General features: G+C 35.3%; 3 protein-coding genes across 7 annotated transcripts in view; 2 read left to right on the top strand and 1 right to left on the bottom strand.

Annotated features, from left to right (window-relative positions):
* Positions 1 to 13,666, top strand: part of LOC139762903 (protein FAM91A1) — a 45,621-nt gene extending 31,955 nt beyond the window's left edge. The window contains exon 17 of the mRNA XM_071688144.1: positions 240 to 13,666. Within this exon, the coding sequence (XP_071544245.1) occupies positions 240 to 365 (126 nt within the window). The 3' untranslated portion in view covers positions 366 to 13,666. The remainder of the gene's footprint in view (positions 1 to 239) is intronic.
* Positions 13,667 to 14,197: 531 nt separating this feature from the next.
* Positions 14,198 to 18,823, bottom strand: mad2 (mitotic arrest deficient 2). Its single transcript, XM_071688145.1, has 5 exons — positions 18,671 to 18,823; positions 17,402 to 17,548; positions 16,461 to 16,590; positions 15,743 to 15,849; positions 14,198 to 15,174 (listed from the first exon to the last, which is right to left on the bottom strand). Exons 1-5 carry the CDS (start codon positions 18,744 to 18,746, stop codon positions 15,008 to 15,010), a joined length of 627 nt encoding a protein of 208 aa, XP_071544246.1. The 5' UTR covers positions 18,747 to 18,823; the 3' UTR covers positions 14,198 to 15,007.
* Positions 18,824 to 19,793: 970 nt separating this feature from the next.
* The window catches only part of Fibp (acidic fibroblast growth factor intracellular-binding protein), a 35,786-nt gene continuing 32,694 nt past the window's right edge, over positions 19,794 to 22,885 (top strand). For all 5 annotated transcript variants that reach the window (XR_011715862.1, XR_011715861.1, XM_071688137.1 and 2 more), the window contains exons 1-2: positions 19,794 to 19,942; positions 21,758 to 21,956. Coding sequence is in view for 3 of the 5 variants with exons in the window: in XM_071688137.1 (XP_071544238.1) it covers positions 19,858 to 19,942; positions 21,758 to 21,956 (284 nt within the window). In the remaining 2 variants the exon portion in view is untranslated. The remainder of the gene's footprint in view (positions 19,943 to 21,757; positions 21,957 to 22,885) is intronic.

Below are 22,885 nucleotides of genomic sequence, written 5' to 3'. Positions count from 1 at the left end.
CCATAAAAGCGACCCTTGTTTTGAATATGATATAAAAATGATGTGATTAGAGAAATAGTATGGATGATAATAGATCTCTGTGTTTAGTACAGTATTCACCCACCAACAAATTTGTAGATAAACTCTCATATCCATTGTTTTACACGTGTAGCACATACCAAGTGCATTCACATAGCATGCATCAGTATTTGTGTATCTCTCCGAATGTGATATTAGTTAACGTTCTGTTGTCACACTAGGCTCAAGGTGTGTGTGCAGAGGTACAGCAGCGGGGAAGTTGTCGAGAAGGTGCATCAAACCTGCCTCTACCCACTACTCCATTATTATTTGCTGGGGGAATGCTTGGCCCTTGGGAAGGTTCCTGATAACTAATTTTAACAGAGTGTTTTGTAAGATGATGTGAACAAGAATCAAGGTAATAGATATAAGGTGATGGTAAAAATATAGTTTTTGATAATTACTAATTTCATGAAGAGCCCTATTCTTAAAATTAATTCGATGGGTGGTAAAACTTTTGTTGATAACTTGTTAAAGTTATTGATTAATGAGCATTTAAGTTTATTCTTACTGTAAATTTTTATTTTAATAATTAAGAATAATTATAGATTAAACCAAAGAGACCTGTGTAATTGATTTTTGTTTTAAAGATCACAGATGAAAAAGTACTTTCATAGATTTATAAGAATATAGAGGTGCCATAGCATATGTTATTTTAGAGCCAGCTTGTAATGTGTTGGTGAGAGATCAGAATTTGAACAGCCATATGTGCTTATAAGATTTTACAAGCTAATTTTGTTTATGCAAAAGAGTAGAATTGATATTTATGGTAATTAATACATCGTTTTTCATCTTGATTAGGTTGAATATATTTATATACATGAATACAAAAAAGAATTATGTAATGGATGAATTGATAAGTGTACTTGAAAACAGGGAAGATTCAAAGTATATTTTTCTTTGACTTACATCTTTTAAGCTGAACACGTCCTTGCACAATGCAATATTTGTATGTCAAAATGAAGCAGTTTATATTGAGGATTAGTGCTTAACTAAGGTTTGAAATATTAGGGTTTGGATAGAGCTGTTCATTTTGATCACTGCACTCATGCATCCACATTAATTTCATGTTCTTTCCCCAAAACACACACACACACACACACACACACACTTATGCTTCCTACACATTTTGGACCAGAAGCACAATCTTTGTACACCGCTGACATTCAACTTTTAGACACAAATCCAGGCTGCACCTTCATTTTTGTTATTTTCTACGAAGAGCACAATTTCTCCATACCAAACTTCTCTAGAGGTTATGATTTTTCAAGCATTTCCGTCCACTCAGGCAGTCTTGTGAATTTGTAAGCATTATGTTCTCAAATTTCGTTTTCTCTGTCACTTGTAGAGCCTTCTAAATTTTCTTTACATTCTTTCACTCGTAAATAGTTAAATATTTACTTCATGAAAGATTTAGTTCAGAAGAAGATGTTGATATTTCTGTCATGATTTCAGCTTCATGGAGTGAAAGTTTTACATTGATGAGCTGCTTTATTTTTCAAGCATCATTGCAGTAGATTTCATGTACAAATATTCAGGAACTCAGTAAACACTTGAAATCAGAGTGAATTATGTCAGAAATAAGTCAAATGTAAAAATTCCAAATCAAAAGAATTAGAACTATTTTCTCATATCATAAACAGACTGATAAAGAAAATCATGGTTTCATGAAACCCCTACCAGTTATACATCTTTGTGATACCTTACAAAAGTAAGGTATCTTACATTTCTTTACTATGCTTTTACATTTACAAACTTGTATTGTTTGCAGTCATTTACTCAACTGAATAAGGTATTAGATTATTTTTTCCTCAATGTCGAGGTTTCTGGAAATTTTATGTTGTTAAATCTATGGAATGTATCAGTTGGTAAAAAGATCTAGTAAATGCAAAGGCATTAGTGTCGGAATGCACCGATGATGGATGATAGTTCTTGAAGTGCATGTAAGAAACTCCTGTTTTCAAATGATTTTCAATATCTGTTATTGATAAGGGTTATGTAAAAGAATGATTAATTTCCCCAGTAGTGCAGATACAGTTCATGTATTGATATTCTAAACATTCTTTTTGCCATACCAGATACCTCCATCACCTGAAAGGCTCTCTCCTTGTTTAGTGTGACTGAGAAATTTTATTGCATTTAACTAAATTTCATGTGAAATTGCCTTCCTTTTACGTGCTGAATAAAAAGCATCTTTCATGCATGATGGAAATATCACTGACAAGATTGACCAAAAATTAATTCAATCAACCCAAAAAGAATTTTCCAAAGATTTGAAATACAACACAGAACCTTAGTTAATTTTCCATCTAGTTACTCATAACACAAATTTATTGTTAATAGTTCTTTAATGAAGACAAAAATTTATAACAGTTAAAAGATGTAGGTAACAGAGACTTTGTAACATTACATATCATCACAGATTAAGGTAACAAGGATACCATAAATCCTATACCCCCTCACTGGTACTTTGCCATATTATTGGATGCCAGTCATTTCAGTCATTGTTTGAATTATATAATGCAGGTTTTATTTTATTGTCATTTTGTGTCTGACTTATTCATTTAACTTCGTTTGGTAAAATATTTTACTTAAAGATGGGTAAATATTCTTCCTTTATATATGAACTTGCATTTTATATGTATGGTTCTAAACTGTATTTATTGTATATTACAGATAGAAAGGAAACGATGCTGTGAATATTAGGAGGGATTTATTCTCTTTGCTTCAGAAATAATTGTGGCCTGTTTAAGTAACTTTCAGACTTATGACTTTGTAATACTTGTGATATAATGTATAATAGGCTTTTTTTAAGTCTGAAAGATTATCTTCTTTTAAAGGTTTAATAATCTGTTCTTCAATGACGTATTTTCTCCATGTAAGTTTATTTGTGATTTAGACTTTTAAGTTCTTGTATAAGTCAAATAAGGTTAGTACATTTTACATGTAGAAAACTTGGGATCATGTTTAACATACATCTCAGAGCTAAAATGTATCATTGTGAGAAATAATTGCACATGAACAGTAACTCAGAGTTGACCTTGAAAATATCATTGATATACTTTTGGGAAAAAACATCGAGGAGTCCCATTTTTTGCATGGAAATGGTTTCCATGATGTACATTTCTAAAGGACAACTATGCACCCTAAGAGTGCATCTGAAGGATATGGCATGTGGGACAGAAATTTGCAAACTTATGCTACTTACTCTCACAAGATTTTCATTGAAATTCATTTTGTTTTTAACGCTGGGTTTAGGTTTGTTCGAGGATATCATGTTTGCTTTTGACTTTGATTCCAGCTCTTGATAATCAACAGAACTGATAAATACAGAATTGATCGTCATGGTGAGGGTTTGAAACATGCAGTAGTCTTTTCTTTGGGAAATGGCAATTGGTACCAAGTCCATAATGACATTTTATATTTTTAGTAGTTGTTCATGTGAAATGCAGTTGAAGAGGCATGGTGACTAGGTGTGGGACACTGCAGAGCATTAAGTAAACATGTTCAGTTTTTAGGTGGGTACATAAGGTAGAAGTAATGATTGGAATATTAGGCAGAGATATTCAGAAGGAACATTAGATAGGAGTCTCTGGAAACACTGCACTTGAGTTGCCCTCTGTTCGTGGACTATGTTAAGGGTGAGGCACCAAGGGCTAAAAGTGGCACTGGAGTTCACCAGTTATGGAGACTCTTTTGCCATGATCTCCCCCTTGAAGGAATAATGAAGGGAACAGGTATCAGAGATATAGATTGATAGATAGTTCAGTTATTTCTAGTGGCTGATGCTGAGTCTTTTACAGTTTAGATACCACACATGTGACTCTGGTAGTTATTAGTTACCTTTCTGATAAAAAGTTTAGAAAAAGGGACAATTTTGGTTGATATAAAAGGTTAAGAAACAGAGCTTTAATAGTATGACTAGTACTTTAATGAAATTTATGAATTTGTTGATAAAGAAGGTAAACACATAAAATCTTTTTACACTTGCATTTAGATAAGGCAGATTGCATGTTGCATATGATATAATGAAAATATGTATTTAACATGAAGACAGTCCGTGAGAGTAAGAGTAAACATCAGCAACATTTCCAAAGTCCCATTATCCGTTGCCTGATATTCAATTAGTTGATAATTTTTTCTTTCAGATTGTCTTTTTTTCACCTTGGCAAGGTGGCGCCAGGCATAGATGGCTGAACCTTGAGGAAAAAATCCTTACTGGGTTCCTTCTGTTCCCTTTTTAGAAAATTAATACAAGAGGGGAGGAATTTCAGGCTCTTTTAGTCAGCTTGTATAACATGGAAGAGATATGTGTAGTATTCTTTCATCCCCATCCCCAGGATTAGAAAAAAAATCACTACTTGAAAAATACCTGAACCTTTCACATTCATTGGAAGTGAGTATGGTCAGGGGGATATTAAACATTCACAGCTTGTTGGACCATATTTGATGCTGGAATCACACACATGAACCAGGTTTGCATTGTTGTGTTATCTGCTCACCAAGCCAGACCTTTTCAAAGGATATCATTCCACATTGTTGAGATTTTACAGTACATGCAGTTTTTAGGGGACTGATACAGCATCCATTGATCCACTTTCTGAACAATTGCCAGCCATTTACACAGTACTGTTGCTTCTATAAAGTTTGTTTGATTTTGATTAGTTCCTTTTTTATCATAATGTACATATTTAGAACTAATGAATATTGCATCAAAGATGGAATCAAGCAGGGTATATGATGTTAGTGTGGGTGTTTGTTGTCTACCGCTTTGTTGTAGGTAGATATCACTGGTACTGTAGTTGCATTCAGGGTTTTAGAAGAGGCTTGAGATAAGCATTGCTGTAAAAGATAGGCGCTCTCATATGGAGAGTTATGGCAAAGGTCTGCAGAATTCGGGGGAAATGGGGAGGAGAGGTTCTAATATTAACATGGATGCAATTAAGGGCAGATTTTATATATCAAAGTGGGAAAGTATTATGAAATTTATTTGTATGGACAGAAGACAGTAAGTGTTTGAGGAGTGAAACATATCAGCATTAAATGCTGTAGGTATAATAGAATGGAGAATGATGTTGAAGGGTATTGAAGAACAGACATATTACTGGTATTGTGAAGGATTGAAATGTTGCGGTTTCATTGTCTAAGCTTGGTCACTGCTGTAATGCATGTTTCTAAGCTGTGGGCCCGGAATAGTTTGGTTTCTATAGAGTACAAACATGAGGCAGATTTCAACAAGCTGGGTGTAACATGAAGTGACTGAGTGGAATGAATGAAAATTGGTACTGGAAAAGAATACTTTGGTATGTCAATTTTGTACTGAACTTGTAGGCATGTAGAAGAATACATACAGGAAGACTGAAGAAATGTTCAACTAAAAATGAAATTGAAATTTTTTGCTTATGAGGAGGCAATTATTTATACAAGATAATTTTGCAAAAGGTTTAGTTCATCTTTTCTTAAAGTGTGGGGACTGTAGACAAGTAGCCATATTTTCATACTTCAGTATTATAGTTCTTCAGTTGTATCTCTTAGAGGTTGCCTAAAATCTCAGTTGAGTGTTGTATATAATTTTTTGCATATGTAGGTTTAGGAGCCATATGTCATTAGCAAACCACTATCAGTAATAAGTGAGGAAGAAGTGAAAAATGTGTAGCCTTTAGTAATACTTGTAAAAAAAATGATGTAAGAAAATATTGATTGGTTTTCAATCATTTAATGTTTAATGGTGAACGGGAGTGAGAAATGTTGCCATGAGTAGAGCATAGACATGATGCGATGTGATTGATCTTGGAAAATCACCTTTGGCAGTATTATCTTTGGACCAGATTTAGGAGTCTTTCTTGGCTGGGGAAATGCATTCCATATGTTTTTGATAGGAATCAGTATAATGGAGGTAAGAAATGCATTCCATATGTTTTTGGTAGGAATCAGTATAACGGAGGTAAGAATGGCATATTTGAATTAGAAATGATTGTTGAGTTTGCCTTAAAAAGCTGATTGTCCACTTGAAATATGTAAAAGATTTCCATTGTGTTCCCTTGTTGTAATAAACAGATCAGCATCACAGTTTTATTCATTTGTTTGCTTATATAGAATTATTTCCGTCACAAATTGTTACTGATTTATTCTAGCCAACACAACAATCACTCATAATTCCAAAATATTCAGGAATCACCAATGGGCATAATTTTGTAATGGTGACTCTTGAATTTATTGCAAAATCCATACTATTAACTTCTGCTTTCTTTTTGTACATTTAGAGCCATGTTGTACTGCTTATATAGAGTAACTTGTCCTGTCCAAATCACTTTTTTATGGAAATGCTTAAATCCTATCCTTGACACCAGCTTTATTCTCCATCAAATCCTTTTATTGCCTTGTGTAACCTTAAAATCCATTCATTATAATGTATTAGTAAATACTTACCCATTTTTGCCTCTTACTTTTTGTATGTAATAAACTGTTACCCATTAGCTAAGATATGACCCCCATTTACATGGGATGTATTAAGGTTCAAGTGCAAAAACCTTCAGTCCACTCATACATATCCTCTGCTTTATTCACATAATTTCAGTGAAGACTCTCCACATTGATTAGATCATTTAAGAGTTATTTGCTTTTAATCCCATGTTCAGATGTGAGATATTTGTATCTCTTACTTTCTTGCCTTGCAATCAGAACATTGGTGTTGACAGATCACTAACCAAGAACCATTTGGAATATCCTTGCTGTCTGATCTGTATCTTTCATGGTGTACAGCATCCCTCTTACTTTTGGGTACAGTTTAGAACTTGTCCATCGTCAAACGTGCTTTACTCTTTACATTCCATACCATGGTAAGTGGCTTTCATGCATGTGCCTTTTTTAAGTAACTCCCTCACACCATGTATCTTCCTCTTCAATATTTATTTTCTAAGTTCTTACCTTACTGCACAAGTTATCAATCTCTGCACTTATTTTTCTACCTCAGTACCATAGAAATAAGATGTTCATCTATATATGAGATGGAAAATGTGCTCCATCCTGCATAATTTGCACCTCACATATGTTAGAGTTTTTGCAGAACCTTCAGCTCTTTTTCGAACATTTGTCCACCCTTTTTCTTTTCGAGAGCATTGTGATGACCTACATTTCATATTTAGTAAAGTTTTTTATGTACTAGCTGCTAGTAGTATTTGCAGAATATTAGGCAAGTGCTTTGTTTACCAGATATCTTCATCGATATCTGAGTTAAAATTTCCTCCAAAGAATTATGTCTTAAGTTTGGCGTTTGCTCTCTTATGCCAATAGACCACAATTTGAAATGAGAACAAGTCTGCCCAATAACATATCTGAATGAACTTGAAATTTTGATTATGAGCTGGTAGATCATTTTGCCCAAACATCAACAGCGTACATGAAAACATGCATTAAAAATATTTGCCATTGGAATTGGTTAATTCTTTAGTGTAAATGGATGAATATGTCATATAAGTAGCAGAGCAAGATATTAAAAGGAGTAAGCAGCAACTTATTGATATTGCTTTATAATATGTAGGAGTTAACATGGTAGTTCTGAAGTGCACCTTCAAGGAAGGAGAGAGAATTTCCTCTGGGAGAAAGATTAAAAGTACATGTGAAACAGTGCTTAGAAAAATGTTGAACATAAATAGCTTTCCGCCAATATCTAATCTTTGTAATCAATGTGTGTTTCTGTGTATGTATACAAGCATGTGTACATATGTATCACAAGCATACCATAACACACCACACTAGACAATTTTTGACAGTTTGGCATAATTTTAGCCCATTTTTAACTTATTCACTATTTCAGATGTAAAAGATAAACTTTAATTAACAAATTTTTTAGTTAACTATGATGGAGAAGTGGGAGGTTTTAAGGTTGTACCTGTGGAGGAATATTTGGACTGTGTTACTTCTACTAAGTACAAATGACTTCAGCCCCAGTTGTCTTTCTAATATGGCATGGCTTCATCACTCCAAAGGGAGCCAGAATATCCTGCTCTTATGGAGCTTTTTCATGTTCCTCTTGATCAGCTATACTGTAGATGACCACAGTTCAACTCCCCAAGATCTTCTCCAGTGTATTTTATTAGTGATGTTTAATATAAGTTAAAAACTCTGCTGGATCTAGTATTCCAAAATGGGTGTTCTGTTTGTGTGAACTGTATTAGTGTATTCTTTTATGAGACTGTTTTTATGTTGTAGAGTATTTCAGTGATTCATCCTCATGTGCATTGAACAATGATTATGGTAATCATCCCAGGTTGTCTTTCATAAAGAAACTTTAATAGAAGTTGTCTTTGTGCACTAAGAATTTGATGTTTCCAAGAAAGGTAACAGTGCAAATTTTATTGTTTGTTACATTCAAGCACAGTGCAGTTCATATCTACATAAAACGAGTTTTGCAGTACTTTTTGAATTTGAGATTTGGACAAATTACCCTTATTCTTTCAACATCAAGATGGAACTAGGCTCCTATGAAAGGGGTTGATTTTACAAAACAAATTAAAGAGCTAAATCATGCTGTATTTGTAAAATTGTTTTGTAAAATGTAAAAACCAATATGAAGCCACTGTTATAAGTACTAGTGATAAGTTGTTATGGAAAAGAAACCATAAAGGTAATATCATTAGTCGCATCAAATGTTTTTCTCCCTCTGCATTGTCAGCAAGTTAGATTTCATGGATCTGGTACAGTTGTAGCACCAAGAAGTTTTGTCCAGAAATGACACGTATGATAGAGAATAGTGGTTTCAGAGACTTCCCAGCAGTAACTTTGTTGAGATTTAGATGTTCTTTAAAGCACTTTCCTTAAAAAGGAAAGTGCTTTAAAGAACATCTAGGATTATATCTTTGTAATATGTATGTTTAGTTGTAATAAGTATATTGTAATCGGTAGACAGCCAATAACCAGGGAGATATGTTACCAATAGTTTCCACCTGGGTATGAGGAAGGCAAGTATGGCTGCACAGTGCATTAGCACTTCAGTGGTTGTTAAGTCACACTCCTCTGACCCAGGTAGCTGTCTTTTCTTTCTGCCTCAGCCACACCTGCAGTACCGGCATTTTGTCTACAAACATACAATCTCTCCTTGTCATACATAACACCTGACAACACTTAACTCTCACAGCTTAGTCTTTGTAACTCTATTTTCCTGTGGTGAGCACCATGCACTAGCCCTGCCTTTTGGCAAAATGGTAGGAGCAGTAGCTAAAAGTTCTAGGTAGGAACATTAGATAGAAATAGTCGATGGGAACTTAAGGTAGAGGTAGTCAGTAGGAACATTAGGTAAGGAACTGCCCTCCGCCAATGGCCTGTTAAGGGTGAGGCACTAAAGTTCCCTAGTTTTGGAGACTCTAATGCTGTGGCCACCCCCCTTGAGGGAGTTCCAGTTGGAACAGGCATCAAATATGGATAGATAGAAAACTGCACTTAAGTTGCCCTCTACCAGTGGCTTGTTAAGGATGAGGTACGAAAGGCTAAGAAGCGGCACTGGAGTTCATTAGTTATAGAGACTCCTGCCATGGCCATTCCCTTTCTAAGGAATTGCCAGGGGGAATGGACATCCAAGATATAGAAAGGTAGATGAAACTAAACCCATTAAATATAAAAATCTCATGATTTAAATGAAATAGCATAATAAGTCAAAAGTTGGTAACATTATAGGGCATTCTGGAGTATTTTTGATATTTAGCTAACCAGTTTGAGCTTTGGCATACATTATATTATTCATGTATTAAGATTACCAATCTTGGAATTTTGGAATATGCAAATGAGCTTGTAATCATAATCTTAACTGTAGTAACACTTCCAGTGCATCAACTGTTTTCTCTATATTCAATATTTAAAATTTTTCAAATAAATTTTGTCTTCTGTATCCATTTCAGCAAATGCTAATCTTTCAACTAAATTGAATTTGTTGGTTTAATGCTGCAAGGTCATCCATAATTCAGTGGTAAACAAATTAAATGTGGTGCAGAATATAAAGTTTTATGTTGACTAGTATCCCAGGAAAATATATGCCTTAACTTTTAAAAGAATATATGTAATTGACTCGAGACAATCAGCTATACATTATTGGTATTGTCTTAGAATGATAGCTTAGATGAGGAGCATAAGTCACTGACAACTGCAAGTCAGCCTTTCTAAAATAACCATTTGAAAATGCATTCAGTTTGCCATCAACCTCTAATTGTTACCAGCAGTAACCTAATAACAAATAAAACGGTGCTCATTTTGCGTTACCAGTGGTCTCCACAATGCAAACGTTCACCATGTACTTGTGTGGAAAAATGTAAAGAGTGTAGTTAGCAGGTGTGTTCAAAGCAGTCAGCATTTTCAGCAATACTATAGAAATGGTCAGTAGATGAGTTTTAGTTATTTATAGCTGATGGGTGTATTATAGATTCTTGTGTTGTACAATATGTAGTTAACAGATTTTGTTGGGGTCTATATCTGTGACATCTCTACAACATTGAAACATAACAATTATAAGTATTAGATCTGACTGCAGTCTGTCTGATAAACACAGTAAATATAGATGGACAAATCATAAATGATTCCCGGAAAGTTGATACAGTGATTGACATTACCACATTTAGTTAGGAGGTAGGCAAAAATATGTGAATTTGATGAATAGGCTCCCTTCTCTTTTCCAGGTTTCCTGTTTTAACCAATTCTTATATTAGGAATTATACATACTTGATGATGCTTGTTAATTGCAAAACACTTGTGAGAAGACTGCCTGCATACAAGAAATCACCTTTGGTATAACTATATTGTCGTCAAACCTTATTTCAAAGGATACCATCATTTCTTTGCTTCTCCACAGCATGCAGTTTTTAAGCTACAGAAACACTATTAAAGGGTTCCTGTGGGTTATGATATTTTGTGAACGAGTTTTGATAAGTTGTTTGGACTTTGATGACAGTTCAAAATACAAGGGCTGTACATTTCCTTTGTGATTTGTGGCCAAATACAGGAACTGGAAAATGTTATGAAATTTTATGCATCATGCTCCACCTTACCAGACTTTTACAGTATCCATTTATATTGATTACAAAGTATTTTCTTCCTTATGGTAATTATGTGGACGACAGGCAGAAAGGTAGTTTTTGTCAAAAAGATATTAACTTTTGCTTGTTCTAGGCCATCTAACATTCCTAATACAATTGCAGTCCTCTGGTATTTTACCTGCTTTATTTTCAATCTTCATCTGTTTTTAGTAGTTCTGAAATCATCAGTGATATATGATGTGATGACATGATTAATACTGCAGTTATTATGCTATCTGATCATTCCTAGTTAGACAACAAAACATGTTTAGTTTAGAATACTGTACTTGAACAAAAGAAACTAGCTAGTCAGGATATAATATGTTGCTCATTAGTTCAGACATGCTGTATTTGTTCCCAGCTTTTCATAGCATCTGTAGAAAATACCATTGATGCACATGCGCAGGGGGGGAGGGGGGTGCCATTTCATGTGTGGTGGGGTGGTGACAAGAATGGATGAAGGCAGCAAATATGAATATGTACATGTGTATATATGTATATGTCTGTGTATGTATATGTTGAAATGTGGGCATTTATGTATATGCATGTGTATGTGGGTGGGTTGGGCTATTCTTTCATCTTTCTTTGCACTACCTCGCTAACGCGGGAGACAGCAACTAAGTATGATAGTTATAATCACTCTTTTGTGAGTTTAAAACATTATTTTGTTCAAAGTGCTTGTGAATTAGCAGTCCATTGAATGCCTAGAATGGCAGTTTACACAGAAACGTAATATCTATTATACTTAATTGCCATTTCCTGCATCAATGAGGTAGCACCAGGTAACAGAGAAAGAACTGCCCATCCACTCACATGCACATATATATACATAAATACATGTGTAATGCACTGAAACCACAGCTCCTTATCCACATCCAGGGCTCACAGACCTTTCCATGGTTTACCCCCAGATGTTTCACATGCCCTGGTTCAGTTCATTGACAGCACATCAACCCTGATTACCACATAGTTCCAATTCACTATTCCTTGCATGCCTTTCACCCTCCTGTATATTCAGGCCCTGATCGCTCAAAATCTTTTTCACTCCATCTTTCCACCTCCAATTCGGTCTCCCGCTTCTCCTTGTTCCCTCCACCTTTGACACATATATCTTCTTTGTCAACCTTTCCTCACTCACTTTCCATATGTCCAAACCATTTCAACACACCCTCTTCTGCTCTCAACCACACTCTTTTTTTTCTACACATCTTTCTTACCCTTTCATTACTTACTTGATCAAACCACCTCACTCCATATATTGTCCTCAAACATTTCATTTCCAACACATCTGCCCTCTGCTGTACAGCCCTATCCATAGTTCATGCCTTGCAACCATATAATATTGTTGGAACTGCTATTCCTTCAAACACACCCATTTTTGCTCTGAGATAACAATCTCTCCTTTCACCCTGAGACTCACTTCCACTTCCATGGTTCCATTCATTGCTAAGTCCACTTCCAGATATCTGAAGCACTTCATTTCCTCCAAATTTTCTCCATTCAAACTTACATCCCAATTATCTTATTCAACCCTGCTGTACCAAATAACCTTGCTCTTATTTGCATGTACTCTCATCTTTCTCCTTTCACACACTTTTCCAAACTCAGTCACCATCTTCTGCAGTTTCTCACATGAATCAGCCACGAGTGCTGTATCATCGGTGAACTGCAACCGACTCATTTCTCAGGCCCTCTCATCCCAAACAGACTGCATACTCACCCCTCTCTCCAAAGCTCTTGCATTTACCTCCCTAGCCACTCTATCCAAAAACAGTTTACCAGGAATACTCAGCAAACTTATGCCTATAGTTTGAACACTCACCTTTATCCGCTTTCCCTTTGTACAGTGGCACTATACATGCATTTCACCATGATCCATACATACACTGAATATTCTTACCAACTAATTAACAAAAAATTAAATGTTGCATTAAAATTGAAATTCAAGTGTGTTCAGTAAAATAATCTTATCCATAATTGTATTAACCATGGTACATTGATTGTTCTGTGTGTAACCCTTGAGACTCATGTTCCTGGGGCTCGGAAGGATATTAGTCTATCTTCATATGCACAAGGCTGGTCTCTTGTCATGTAAAAATTTTGATAAAGCTAACCTTCTTACGTGGAAGGCTGACACCAGTGAGAAACAAATTATTAATACAAAAGTCAGTTCTTTTTTTAATAAGAAATCTTTTTAAATGAAAATGATGGTTTACAAGCTTCACCTTTATTTGATGTACTGTATCTTTTAACTTTATACATAAATGTTGAACTTGCCAAAACTTTGTCGTGGTCTGTGTAGCACAATATCATTTAGTTTTGTTCCTTCTAGTGAAACCAGTGCAACTGTCTCAATGAGAATGACTACATGTGTTTGATATAAATCTTCACGTAATATTGGAAAGAGAGAAGAGCCTCATCCTCAAGACCAAAGGGAATGTGTCCAATATGTTATTTTGTTACATTTATGTTTTGTAACTTTTGTAACTCATTTTGAGGTAATAAATCATATGTACTAATACATTCCATGAAATATATGATCAAACTTTGTTATCTATTTTATAACCTCGATTTTTATCTTAAGGCTGTCATTCATTTTCCTGTAATTTAGTGGTACCATGTGGTATGTTGACGGTAAAATGGGATGTAGAATGGGTATAGCAAATGGGATAGAGTAGGTAGAGAAAACCTTGTACAAGGTTGAATGTGGGAAAGCAACAAGAATGGACAAAATTGCATTCGAGATTTTGAAGAAAGGGGATGATATTATAGTTGACACTGGCTGTTTGACATATGATTAACCCTAAGGAGTCATTGTTGGAATACAATTACATTAAGTACCCGTTTACTACAATCATGAATGTAGGAACATTTTTCTGCCTGCCACTTAGGAGGCACTAACAGAGGGGTTTAAACAATAGCCAAGCCAAAGAATGGATGGAATGCTGGACTGATGAGCATATTTCTTTGCAACTCTTGAGGCCAGTTGTTGGAGAAAGAGAATACTGTTGAGCAGTTTCTTGTAGTTTATGAGGTGTGTGATCCTTTTAATCATAAATTAATTCAAAGGCTAAGCTGTGTTGGGGTTTGAATTATTTTTACTTTTAATGCTAAAAATTACAATAATTATTCACAAAGATATTCTGACTTAAAAACTACCCATCATACAAAAATAAATTTATGTTTTATATCAAAAGAAAGCCAAGGGAATATTTTTCAGTTAAAATGAAAACAGTGACATAAGGAATGTAACTTGCTTCTCATGTGAAAGAATTATCAGCTCAAAAGAATGGCTAATATGTACATGCTCATCCTCGCATAAAAACTATATTGATAAAGTCCTATTAAATACAGGCTAACTAACCTTACATGTTTTGTCATAAATCTTTATTGTTAATGGAAAAATACAATCATACTCTCCCTCATAAAAGACAGTTGTGCAAGAAATTTCACATAGTCTCTGTTCTTAAAACTCAAAACACCACTGGCTAATATCAAGTAATTAAGAACATAATTCAGAAATAAGAAATACTAGAGATTTATGATGTGAAAACGTTAAAATTGCCTTAATATTAGAAGTCAAGCAATGAGAGAACATTTTGGATACTACTTCACATCTTGTTTTTCATATGTAGTACCCAAAAAGAAAGGAACACTTGACTTTTACAAAAATTTAAAAACATATGTTTTCTAGTTTAATGACTTTGGCTGCTAATTGGTAACAACTAAATGGTAATCATCTGTATCTTGACCTTTAAAAGCACTAAAAAATGAAATATCTTGAAATACCTTCCACTTTAAATATTTCTTACAGGAAATAGTAAAAGGAATACGGGACTCTTAATGAATTCTTAATAAACATCCCAAAATCATTGAAAAAATAAATATTTTCATACATCAACTTTGTAGGAGACACAGCCATCTACTTTGTGGACAGACGTGGAAAAGGACCTCAGACGAACTTCTTGGGAGTTGGAAATAAAGCAAGGTGCAGACTCTGCCCACTTGTCAGGAACATCAGCACTTTCATGGGTGTACACCAGAAGGTCAAATGAACCTGTAAGCAAAAAATATTTCAGAAATGCTAGAAAATACTTTTTCTTTATTAAACCATGTTTCTTGATGTCTTCAATTAATCTCCGTTACACAGTTTTGTTTTCCAAGTTTCCTACCATCTCCCTTGCTAAGCTAGAAATATACAGAAATCAATAAAGTTTGAGATTTCGGCAAGGGCTATTCCAGTCACAACACAAGCTTAGCTCTGTATGTGCAAGTAGAGACAAGACGTGAATCTAAATAATTTCTATCAATACCATTCTCTATTGAAAATAATTTTCTGGACTACAGTATGACAATAAGCTAAGAAGCATCTTTAAACTACTGTGACCATTATGGCACTGGATGAGAAGCAAATGAATCACGCATCTAAAATTAAGCCAAAGTTGTGTGCCAGCACTTTCAACACTTTATGTGCTCCAATCTTACATGATGTATTCTACAAAGTTCTAAGCTGGTTATCAATTGATTTTTTCCTACACCTGCAACTTTGAATGAAAGCTTCCACTGTTTCAAGCAAAGGTATGAGCCCTGCAAACACCTGTACTTAAGAGAAAATGGATACTCACAGGTACAGTCCAGCAACGGCAAGAAGGTGACACAAGCAGTAATCTGACACATTACTGCACGCATTTCCCTTTGGATCAATTTTAGATCCTTGTTACCAACCTTCCCCCTGGAAACAATAAAATCATACAGATATGAATAAGTTACCAACCAATATTCCTACTTAAAACGATCATGCTATTAGAAAAACTTTTATCAGAGTACCACAAATAATAGCTAATTGGTGCCACATTAACAAACACACTATAAACAGATTCTTGCAGTGTTAAATACAAAAATGGGGAAGATCAGGTTGAAACTGAAACAGTACATGAGAAGTGCAAGAACCTGTAAACATGTAGAGGACAGCACATACCATGACATTCAAAGGAAATGGCAAGAGAGTCAATGTTTATGAAGGAGATCCATAAATTGATGTTTGCGCATCAGTGTTGCTATAACCATAATATCCAAAGGCAAATGAATCAGTGCTAGTGTTGCACATAGTGATGACTGTGCAAAGACATGCAAAATGTGACATTCGGTGGAATTTCTGATTAGTGATCATATTTCAACAGGAAGAACCTGCACACAAATATTACGTGCAGGAAGAATTTCCTAACTTCTAAACAACTACATGGTTTACAATGAATGAATCTAAATAAAACATTTTGCAATTCTCAACAGCCATACATTCAAGGCACTGTACTCCAGTAAAGTAGATGCAAAGCAGTGGCTTACTCTTTGATAGACTGTGGGCCAAAACCATGTTCAAGTTGGACGTTAAAGTCCCAGCGCTCAACAACCTCCTTGGTATCAACGTTCGTCATTACGAGCACCAGTCTCTGCACTTCCCCTGCCTCCAGCCAGTCTGTGACAAATGATGGTAAAACTAGTGGATGAACTATTCTCTTTGGTACAACAAGCAGGATTCAGCTGTCAAAGAATCCTTCAGTCTACATATCATGGAAGTCATCCTTAGCCACAATACCTATGGATGATAAAGGTCTTTATCTAGTATGAATTACAAAATTATAAAGTGTATAGTTAAAAACCTAGTGTGCAATTTTGTATATATTTTTTCATCAATCAATTTACGTTCTAAATAATTTCTCCCTTTTAACTAAGCAAGGGGTTGTAACAGTTAAGTCTTTCCTTAATTCCATACATTAACTCGTTAGAAACTGACAAGTCTTGAAAACGCAGGCAGATAAATGGTACATATAACATTCTAAACCATAAACAGAAAATGAAGACATTCTATTTACAACTTAAAAAGTTATGAACAGAAAATGATAGTTTTATAAATGTCACTGTTATTACGTTGCCTGTTTAGCATGGCAGAGACTTATCCATCAATAACGTTGTCTGTCCACTGAAAATGTGTTTGACCTACCCCTCAGATCAGGTCAACTGCACTTACCCATATCTACTGTCTGATTGTCACGTATAATGCACTTAAACAAGATCCCTCTATCCCTAACCGAGTCCTATGGACCTTTCCATGTTTTCCCAACAGCTTCACATGTCCTGATTCAGCCAACAAACAGAATGTCACCCCAATATATCAGATCACTCCAATTCACTCTATCCTATCAATTCCTCGCACCATCCCGCATGTTCAGTCTCCTGGAACAGGAAGGTTAAAAGTAAATGTATAAAAATTAGCTCACTCGACTCACCTTTGATTTGTGCCAAAACATTATTCAAGTAGTCCTTAACGCCGTTATCTGTTGTAATACAGAGAGTCAAGCCATAGTGCTGCTTGCTTGTGAATGAATCTGGAGGATATATCCCGCGCTGGAACAGGATACTATTGATTCCATAGTCTATGGGACAAAAAATATCATTAATTATTGATCAAAAATTTCAGAAAGGCAGTTTGAAATAAAACTGCATTTTGTAGCCAATACACCACGGATGGAAATTAAAACTTCACTGCTTTGTTACAAATGCTGTAACTGTGTATGAGACTGGAGTAGACTCCGAAAGCAAAGTCTCACCATACTCGCTTCTTATTGGGAGCCATCAGATGTACTAACCACAACACATCCTTCCCTCGCTCAGCAGTAGACCAGTCTAAATACAACAGTATTCATAGAACTTATAATTTTTTTTCCAAAGGCTTTACCTACTTTTACCGTACCTAATGCCAGTTTCTCCAACGTACATAACCCTCACTACTGTACCTTTACGTAATATCATTCTATTTGAAAAAATGCTCCAAACCAAGCTCTACGGTAGTTACAACAGCACTGCAGAATAAAATCACAAAATATCTAAACCTAATTTTAATGCGGATAAACTGGTCATAAACATTTAGTTCGTAAAAAGTATAAAAGTCAATTTCAACTTTCCATTTAAAATCTAATTTATAATACTATAAACACAATTATGGAGGTTGATAATATTTCTTTCCATATCTGACTATTACCAAATCTTGTATATTACAAAGGAAATAAGACATTATACCAAGCCACGGAACGTAATACGTAACTTTAAATTAATGGAATAAAAGTTACGACCAACATCAGAGAATCGCCCAGCCCCTATGGTAATTAATTACTCATTTAAATAAACAAAATATAAATGAATCAAGATGAAACTAATGTAAATAAATAATTAAATCCATAAAGGCCTAGATAACACAGCCTTCCTGTTGAATATACAGACACACTAGTCTGACATCTACCATCCCTATCTAATACAGGGTAGAATATACATTATTATTACTAAATCTACTTCATCTACATGCAGGACAGGTGGTAGAAAACTAGTAGAAAATAACTGTTGACTAATAATAAATATCCCCCACGTTAAGGTATGAGTCAACTCCTGAGGAGGAGGACAGGTCGCCCTATAACTGGTGGTTTAAAGGTGATGCCAAGCCCCATAACCCATGCCGGCGGTACAACGCCATGACTCACGGACGTGGGGTGACGTTTACTCACAGAAGAACTCCGAGACAAGCTGTGCAGAGCCTTTTAAAGTAATGCAACTGCCGTTTTCCTGCTTTGTTCCAGCCATGGTTCACCCCGCGTTGTGCCTTCGAATATGATTGGTCGAGAGACGTTGATTCTGATTGGTCGCCTGGAACCCCTTGCCAAACTTACAGCCATCCATTATTAAACCGTAATTATACTAATTTAAACCATGATACGTTATAATTATGAGGATTATTCGTGAAAAATAAAAATACATGGACGCTTTGACTTGTGTTTTATGTGAATTTCTGAATTTTAGGAATTAATAGACATTTGGCAAAGAAGTATTTGTTTTCCTTCCCAGCTGACTGAGGACTTGTCAAATGTACGATAAGAGTCATCCACGCACTTAAGTTTTATTATGATCCTCCAAATCACCAATTAACATGTATTTTACTCCACATATAAGAAATAAGTTTCGAAATGACAAAAATGGCCATAAATAACATGACGAAATTAGTGCATTTCTTTAGAATGCAGAGTATGAACCACAGTCGCCTAATAATTGCTAGTTCGAGTTTGCCTCCAGCATGAATATATAAGTAATATGAAGTATGGGCTCAATGCTACAACAACGAGAAAAATCACAAAATGACGCTATGATAATAATAAGATTTGCCAAAAAACCCAGAAAACTTATGTAGTGTAAATCTCCGAACGTTAACGATATTTGTTTGAGCTTTGATTCATATTTAAATCCCTTCCGGTTGGGAGGCATTTAAAAAAATATCAAAATATAAACACAAATCATTGCCAAGATTAGCTTTCCACTAGGCAATTATTCTTATTCTTATTTATCAATGCTGAAGTGTCGTTCTGTCCTTTACTATACTGCTCCTGTATCTATGTATTTAATAATCTAATAAAGTAAATATGAGGCAAATATAGCTATATCACAGCCATATCCTGCCAATAACAGTGAACAACATACACATCTCATTATAGTCCCTATGGAAATACAGATATATAAATTATCCCTAAAATATACATAATAATAAATTAAAAATAATATAAACATATATATATTTGGCTAGAACATGACCGACCCCAATGTATTACATAAGTACGACAATTTTAGCGTCAGGGACGATGTCGCTGTGTGACGTCGTCTGCAGGGGAGAGCCAGGCCGCCGGAGTGAGAGTTGGACCCCAAGATGCTTCCTGAAGTGGATATATTTGTCGGGAATTATACTCTCATTGACAAGGAGGTGTTCGAGCTGTGGGTCCAAGGCTACCCGGGTAAGTGAGGTTCAATGGAGAATGGCTTGTATATATGACGCTCAGTTATTATGGTTTTGTAGGGAATGAGGGAAATGATTATGTTGGGTTCATCTAATTCTAATTCTTTTTTCTAAGTGTGGGTTTAGACCAGGTTAAGAAGCCTCCTCAAGCCATCTTATTAAAGCCATTTTATTAAATCCTCGACCTTCTCCTCAGAGATTTTGTGGAGAAAAGACCTCATCCACTCCTCTCCCAGTCCTCCTCCATCAGTGTATTGGAGAAGTGGATCAGAAATCGAACACACACGTGTGTTTTTAAATGGATTTAGACTTAGATTTAGAGTGGATTTAGATTTAGACAGTGTGGATTTAGATTGTGGATTTAGATTTAGACTTATAGTGGATTTAGATTTAGACTTAGAGTGGATTTAGATTTAGACAGTGTGGATTGATTTAACTTGTGGATTTAGATTTAGACTTAGGGATTTAAATTGTGGATTTAGATTTAGACTTAGAGTGGATTTGTGACAATGTTCTGCTTTACATGTTGGGTATTTTCCTATCCCTCTCCCGTCTACAAGGTAGAGTCCCCCCCAGGAGGTGGACAGCTTTTTGATTTTGAGGGAAATTGTGGGTAAGACAACCCTATACCAAGTCTTCAAAGTGCTTGGAATCCATTGATACTAAGTTGGTTAAACTGTGTGACCCAGAACTGAGGGGGACTCCAGTGGCATCCCACAATGATATTAAAGAACTGAGGGGACAGTGGCGTCCCACAATGATATTAAAGAACTAAGGGACTCCAGTGGCGTCCCACAATGATGTTAAAGAACTGTGGGGACTCCAGCGGCGTCCCACGATGATATCAAAGAACTGAGGGGGACTCCAGTGGCGTCGCATTTTGCTTTGCTGCCCTGATAGTGTGTACTTAATGTACAGTTGTTCCTTGGGATTTTCATGGGTACTGATCACTGAGAGTGAAATATATGGTTAAGGGGTGTGAAAACATTGCCTAAATCACCAAGTTATTGTTTTCTGAATCCGTACCTCATTCCTATCACGAGGGAAGTTTAGAAGCCCCACACTGTATGCAGCACACTCATAGTAATATCCAGAGAGATGATGTTCAACTTAATGTCGAAGATAAGATTGCAGCTTGAGCATCTGTTATCATGCATTTGTTTAATATTTCTGGTGAAAATTTAAGACAGTTCTAGCATGGATGTTAGATGCTACAGAAAGACGAGAAGACAGTACTAGTGAAATATCAAGGAAAATATGTAGAGTATCGATGCTAGAGTAGTGATTTAATCATTCAAGCATCAGATATTGAAGTCGTAGTTAAGGTCTTCAGATGAAATTTTAAACGACAAAGAAAAATATAATTCATTTACTGAAGGAAATTTTCCAGTAATTTTGTATTTCCTGGTATATAAAGAGAAAAGGAGTGGGTTTTGATATGACAGACCATCAGATATGGGTATGTTGACCTGATTTTACAGTATCTATATTATAAGTTTTCGAGTGAGTTATACATGTTTAGGATTTGCATTATTTTTTTTTCACGCTTAAAGAATGGAAAAGAGCTCATAGATATTGGTTATGGGAGTTCACTTTTGAATAATGTGTAATCTCTTTTTATACTCTTTTTTTAAAGTATATGGAGGAGGCAGGTTTGCTAATCTTGTAGTGTTTTATTTAATCCCCACTTAGAATTTTCATTGGCTGTCATTCCTTTCATGTCATAGTAATAATGTAACAGTTATGTGTATTGTACTTATCATATCATATAAAGAAAAAAATTATGTTAAATTAACTAATTGTGTACTTTCAGTGGGAGAGACTGTGACGGTACTTCAACAACGAGGAGAGTTGGAGACATGGGGAGCCACACTTGAACTTTTGACCTCCGACACAGCTGACCACTATCGTACCTTCGGCATGCTTGAGAAGCTTTTGCTAACACCCACCAAGTTGGCTGAGGAATGGACTTTTCAACTTGAACCTGCTGTTCAAAAGATGGTCATTGAGAAGTAAGAAATACTCGTATGCATGTTGTGGGAGATATGAATCATCTGATGTCAGTTATTGATGGTTTTTGAATTATTGATAGTTTTTGAATTATTGACAAATAAACAAAATATTGGTGCACTGATGTGAAAAAAGGGGTTATAATTTCATAGCAATATTGTGGCATTAGGTATTTTCTGAATATTTGTATTGTATTACATTTTCATTTATTCAGTATGTGGAGTATAGATATTGTACTGAAGGGCAGGGAATAGAATGGATCAGGAATATGCAGGGGGTTAGTGAGAGGACAAGGGTGAAATGAGTGGCATTTTTAATGGAGGCATGGGATTGTGTGAAAGACTAAGGAGGTTGGAGATTGATACATAAGAATACACACAATTAAGAGCATTATTAGAATGAGTTTGCTTTATTATGGGTTTTCCTTATCTAATGGATATTAGAATGACCAAAGGGCATTATCTATGTAACTGTGTTCCTGATGAGCATCTTACATTTTCTATTCGCAGGAAGTTTGTGTGTCCCCCAACATACATTCAGGCTATTGTTGTTGATTTCAGAGGTTCTCTAGAATTGTTTTAAAAGTTTTGAAATTTTTCAATCCTGTTTTGGAATTGAATTGCTAGGTTCTTGATGCCTCTCCCAAGAGTTCTTATCATTTTAGTCAGTTTATGATAAAAAAAATGTGTGAAATGTCATATTTTGATGATGTTAGTTTGAAACCACATAATTAAAGCTTTGAGAAGAGAGGTTATGGTCTAAGGATTTCTTTTCTTATGATAAGTTCAGAGAAGTATTAATGAGACCTTAGATAGCGTGACTGATGCTTGCCTAGCTCTTGAGTTGGCGCTACCTTAGGAGAGCAGCTAGACCTTTTACAGAAGGTAAGAAACCCTCCTGACAGGTGTGTTTTGATGACCAAGTGTATTGG

The sequence above is a fragment of the Panulirus ornatus genome, chromosome 45, assembly GCF_036320965.1.
Source record: "Panulirus ornatus isolate Po-2019 chromosome 45, ASM3632096v1, whole genome shotgun sequence".
Taxonomy (NCBI): Eukaryota; Metazoa; Arthropoda; class Malacostraca; order Decapoda; family Palinuridae; genus Panulirus; species Panulirus ornatus.
The sequence above is the reverse complement of the archived record's forward strand: the minus strand, read 5'-3'. Positions and strand labels throughout refer to the sequence as shown.